This window comes from Bactrocera tryoni, unplaced genomic scaffold (assembly GCF_016617805.1).
Source record: "Bactrocera tryoni isolate S06 unplaced genomic scaffold, CSIRO_BtryS06_freeze2 scaffold_11, whole genome shotgun sequence".
Classification (NCBI taxonomy): domain Eukaryota; kingdom Metazoa; phylum Arthropoda; class Insecta; order Diptera; family Tephritidae; genus Bactrocera; species Bactrocera tryoni.
The window spans coordinates 13277251-13283250 of record NW_024395824.1 but is presented as its reverse complement, the minus strand read 5'-3'; the positions used below and the strand labels follow the sequence as shown (position 1 = coordinate 13283250).

Below are 6000 nucleotides of genomic sequence, written 5' to 3'. Positions count from 1 at the left end.
CGGCTACGCTGGCTAGGTCATGTTGTCCAGATGGACGAAAACACTCCAGCTCTGAAAGTATTCGACGCAGTACCTGCCGGGGGAAGCAGAGGAAGAGGAAGACCTCCACTCCACTCCACCTGGCGTCGCTTGGAATATCCAATTGGCGCCACGTAGCGAAAAGAAGAAACGACTGGCGCGCTGTTGTTAACTCGGCTAAAATCGCGTAAGCGGTGTCTACGCCAATACAGAAGAAGAAGATATATATAAAAGAAGGTCGTGTAGTTACACCATTTATAACTCAAGAACGGCTGAACCGATTTGGCTGAAAATTGGTGGGGAGGTAGCTTTAGAGTCGGGGTAAGGACATACTTTTATTCTCTTTATGTTAAAATTTAATACAATTCTTAAATACAAATATTATATTTCAAATCATAAGCATTTGTTCAAAATTCATGTAAGAATCATTTAAAAGTTTTAGTAATTCAAAAATAGAAAGAAATAGGTAAAAATGTTCTACCCATACATGCTTAGTATATTAACCAGACAGATTTTTTAGAACGAAGCCGCAAGATTGCGTCAGATTTATTTAATATCACAACAAAAGATGGCATTGAAATTTTCGTCGTCAAGGCATTGCGAATACTTTACTAGATTATGGGCGAAGAACGCAAATGCATTCATAGCAAACCAAATGCGATATCTAGCATAAACTTAAGGCTGAATAATTGGAGGGTTGATAAAACGGTCTTATATAATTGGAGATATGCAGAAATCTTTTCGAAGCATTGCACAGAGCAGTGCAATATTTAAACGAGAACGTTGAAGTATATGCGTACAATTTCAGAGTGATCCTTCCAAAAAAAATAATAAAATTGCTAAATATTAGGAATGGCAGAGTAGAACTGCAACCAAATACGCAAAGCAATGGATTAAAACTGGCTCTGGATGAACGGAACATGACTTGGGTCATTAACTCAATCAAACCATATCAGTTCCCCGAGCCGGATGGCATCATACCAGCGTAGCTGGATGCGAATCAATGTTACTTTCATCACGAAAGGTGGTATGTGCACTCACTTCACGGTCAAAAATTCAGCGTCGTAACTAATTGGGCGGCCGGATGTAGCTTTAACATTTTCCGGAACAATTTTAATAGGCGGAGGCATCACTTCCGTGGAAACAGTGAATTATTTAGGGCTCGTCTTAGAGAGGAAGCTTTCATGGAATCCTAATATCGAGATGAGAGCAATGATTGCTTTGTACCGCTGCAGAGGTGCCATTAACAAAAGGAGGGGTCTCTCAACAGAAACAGTCTACTTACTCTATGCCAATATAATCAAACCCATTATGTTCTATGGGGTCTTTGTGTGGTGGTATTTGAAAGTTGTGGGTGAATAGAAGCAGCTGGAGGAAACACTGCCCCATTCCTTTGATGGGCCAAAGGGCATCAGCCGGTTTTTACTGCATTTCCGAAAAATCCCTATATTGTCAGGAACTCTCTATGAACTTCAGTTTCAGACTTCCTGACTATTGCAGTTTTTTCAAGCTGATGATGCAGTCATTATGGTAGTGGTGGATTTACTGCTCCGGAGTGCAGCCTCCTTTAGAGGAGTAACTATCCATTTTGAAAGCAGAGCGGCGATACTAGCCCTCAGCTCACCAACTGTTTGTTCAGGGCTGGTTAGGGTATGCCTTACCTCATTATCAATTGCATCGAGACCCTTCATGATAAGACTATAAATATAATTGTCGTTATCCCTTTCTACGATCGTATTTGGCTCTCCTTCCCCAGTCTTTATTAAAATAATCAAAAAATGAACATAATATATTTAATTTTAAAGGACTAGTATATTTTGCATTTTTTAATAAAAAATAAATAGATTCAAAAAAAGTGGAAGAAAGGCTGCCTATTGCAAAATATGTTAACAATAAACAAATTAAACCGAAGTGCGGGATATAAAATTTTTTAATTCATTGTCTTCAGCGGAAGTTGGAAAAACCGAGGTGTTTGTAAGATTAACACCTTGAGGACTCGGCAACGCTATTGGCCTACATTGTCCATCGCCGTTTAGTTTGTTCATGGTTATGATAGATTCCGACAGTGGTGCCAAAGTTATTCTACCTAATTCCTTCTCCGTTGTTTCAAGCACCGACTCTTTTGTTGATATGAACTGCATTTTATTGTACCCAGTACTAGAAAGGCCGTTTGTTTCATTAGAACCACATCCGCCGATCATTTTCAAAGGTTTCTGTATCCGTGATGAATTGAATTGCAGTTGATAATGCTGTTGCAAGGTGGCAGTCGCATAGGATTGTTGAATACTATTAGCTTCATGTTCAATAACTCTGTGCTGGTTCGTTCGATATTGCTGATTTAAGGCATTTTTCTTTTGATGAAGGGGTTTTGAGGATATTTGATCTTTTACACAGACCTTAGATACGAGAACAGCCCTAGATAGTTGACACTGATTTTGTTGTTTTCGTTCTCTTCCACGCTCAATATGTTTTTTTCGGTCTTCTTTGGGCCAGTAACGTCCTGTTTTTACCTCTGACATATTATCCTCCTCCGCGGTTGTTGAAATATCTCTATTACGAATGTGCTCTGTATTAATGCGAATAGAACGATTTTGTACCATGCAGCGGTTACGAGCAGGACGACGAACAATATATCTTGTTCCATCTTGACGACGTTTAACTTTCCAAACCATAGCTTCATCTTTCGAATGAGGGTTTTGGTTAACGTAAGTGTTGGTAAGTAAAGGTACTGTTGTTACCAGCTGAGAACCCGTTCTTACCTAAAATATACAATATGTAATATATATATCCGGAATATTTATTGAAGGATTACATCATCTTAAATTTTGTGTATGCATACTTATATGTTGAGACGATTCCTTCTTTGCGCTGTTTAGCTCTGAACGTATAGCCACATAAGGGCATGTGTCAACCCTCACTTTAGCTTCGTTACTGTAACAACCTTGGGACCCCTAAAGGCAACTACCTTTTCGGGGGACAGATAGCCGCTCTTAGTTGGAACCCAACCATCATGGACAACAAATCATTTAGATGACGATGGGAAGTGAAGAGATGGCCAAAGCGACCCCCAGATCTGTCACGGGAGGGAGTGCTGCTCTCGGGCCGACGGAACCGTCGTCACCTAAAAGCAGTAAAAGTATCGATGCCAAGTCATAGAAGTTCGCGGTCGGACCCTTCTATAAACAGTAGATCGATGGGGGAAGACGGAGAACATCTCGCGGCTAAGGACGTGGGTGGATCCTTTATAAGCGTGGAGCACTACGGTGACAAGCATGTCGAACAAGTATCTGAGCAGTACAAGTCAGAAGTAAGAAAGGCCAAAAGGACTTCAAATAAAACGTCTGCAAACAAATAAAAGGCTGACAGGAGTCTTCTATACAAGGAACCCTGTCCCCGTCTTATATGGTTAAGATTTCAAATGGAAAGTGGGCCATGAGCAGAGAAGATACACTTAGGATGCTTATTTTCCAGCAATACATTTTTGAAAAATGTACCTCTTCTCTCTTCTTCTGCTGAGATGGTTTTATTTACCAGGCGATACAAGATTCCGAAGGCATCACTTTCGCGGGTGAAAGCTTTCATTGAAACCTAATATAGAGAGAGCAAAGATTGTCTTGTATTGCTGGAGAGGAGTCATTGGCAAAAAGTGGGGTCTCGCACTGAAAGTATTCTACTGGCTCCATAGTCAATCTTATTATGTTCTATAGGGTCTTTATGTGGTGGAGAGCTCCTGAAAAGACCACACCTGCAACTAAGCTAGAGAGCATTCAGCGGGCGGCACACATCAGCATGTGTCCACTTCAATCACGGCACTTAATGGTATTCTACATTAGCCTTGGACTCACTAACGATTCGCCACTTATGCCTAACCTTGTTGTCAATGGCATCGATTAACTTTATGATAAGGCTGGTATGGGTGCCAGGCCACAGCGGAATGGCAGGCAATTGTAGAGCAGATGAACTGGAAAGAAAGGATTTCATAGCTCCGCTATCACTATATTGGAACTGGGTAGGTGCTTCCTTCTCCTCGTGTGTTCTACTACTGGATAGTTGAGCTTTCCACCGATTACATTAGAGACATTAGAAAAAATGCAACTGTCCGAAATCTTCTCTCCTTTTTAACAACTATATTATTATATTGGTTGTCAAAAAAGTCTTGCGGTATTTTTATTGAATTTTCAATTATTCATAAAATTGGTTACAATAATGCGATTCAAGTCAAATATGCGCCGATTTGTTCGATGACGCGTTCCCAACGAGATGCCAACTTCATAATGCCCCCCTCATAGAAGCTCGCTTCCCTATTGGCAAAAAACTCGGAGAGCCAATTTTCACAGGACTCTCTTGTGGCCAACTTCAGACTACCAAGCGCGTTCGCCATGGACAGAAACAGGTGGTAATCACTTGGTGCGAAATCCGGACTATATGGTGGATGCAAAGGAACCTCCCATCCGAGCTCCCAGAGCTTCTGGCGCGTCACTAAAGATGTGTGTGGCCTGGCGTTGTCCTGATGGAAGACAATTCGGCCTCTGCTGATCAAAGATGGCCTCGTTTGCATGAGTGCTGCCTTCAAGCGGTCCAGTTGTTGGCAGTTCAGGTCCGAATTGAGCGTTTGGCCGTAGGGGAGCAGCTCATAGTGGATTATTCCCTGCCAATCCCACCAAACACACAGAAGAACCTTCCTGGCCGTCAATCCAGGCTTGGCCACCGTCTGGGCCGCTTCACCGCTTTTTGACCACGACCGTTTGCGCCTTACGTTATCGTAAGTGACCCACTTTTCATCGCCAGTCACCATACGCCTCAAAAACGGGTCGATTTTGTTGCGATTCAGAAGCGATTCGCGTGCGTCGATACGGTCAAAGATGTTTTTTTGCGTCAATTCGTGTGGCACCCATACATCGAGCTTCTTAGTGACTCCAAGCTTTTTCAAATGGTTTATAACGGTTTGATGACTCATGCCCAGCTCTCGACCAATACTACGGCTGCTACTATGCCGGTCTCTTTCGACCAATTCAGCGATTTTAACACAATTTTCGACGACAGGCCTTCCGGAGCGTGGCACATCTTCGACCACCTCTACACCAGAATGAAAACGTTGAAACAATCGTTGTGCGGTGGAAATGGAAACTGTATCGGGTCCATAAACTTCACAAATTTTATTGGCGGCTTGAGATGTATTTTTGCCTTTATCGTAGTAGTATTGTAAAATATGCCGTATTTTCTCTTTATTTTGCTCCATGTTTGCGACGCTATATTTCACGAACGACTTAAAAGAAACGACAATCAATCAAACACGTGTTAGCGCGTGAAACGAGCTTTCCAAAAAGGTATAGCATGACCCGATGCGACGAATAAAACTAGAACTACGTGCTTTCAGCGCCAACTAGCGAAAATACCGCAAGACTTTTTTGACAACCTTATATTAAGAAAGTAAGAAAGGGCTAAGTCCACTTGTAGCCGAACATTGCGCACTCTCGAAATTTGTGTGATTTACTTCTATATATTGGGATTCTAATAGTCTAAGAAAAAGTGATGTGTTGGGATAGTTTCATACGAAACCAAAAGTACGTAGCAAAAAAAAAAATACCCATTCGAAAACATATAGCTTAGACATTAATTCATTACAGTAACGAAGATACAGTGAGGAGCAAGGTGAAGGCATATTTGCATTTTGGAATTCGAGAGCGAATAAAACAGAAAACAGTAAAGCAAGCGATATATTTAGTGTACTACAAAGTAGTAAAAAATTGGCAACGAAAAGAAGAGCATGGATGAGGAGAAATAAAAAAATGAAACAACACCAACTCATATGTTCTCAGTAATGTAGCTTTTTCATTTTAATTTTCTGATTAGTAAAATTTTCAAAATTTATAGTAAAATTTTATTAATTCTTTGACAAAATTATAGTCATTACATTTATTTAAAGTATAGACGAGGTGACATCAGCTTAGTAGATTTTAATTATTATATAAATGTTTACAC

The 6000-nt window shown here is 40.9% G+C and overlaps 1 protein-coding gene across 2 annotated transcripts in view; it reads right to left on the bottom strand.

The window, feature by feature from the left end:
- Window positions 1-1806: 1806 nt before the first annotated feature.
- The window catches only part of LOC120779754 (slo-interacting protein 1), a 50346-nt gene continuing 46152 nt past the window's right edge, over window positions 1807-6000 (bottom strand). For both annotated transcript variants that reach the window (XM_040112135.1, XM_040112136.1), the window contains exon 7: window positions 1807-2777. In XM_040112135.1, the coding sequence (XP_039968069.1) occupies window positions 1920-2777 (858 nt within the window). In that variant the 3' untranslated portion in view covers window positions 1807-1919. The remainder of the gene's footprint in view (window positions 2778-6000) is intronic.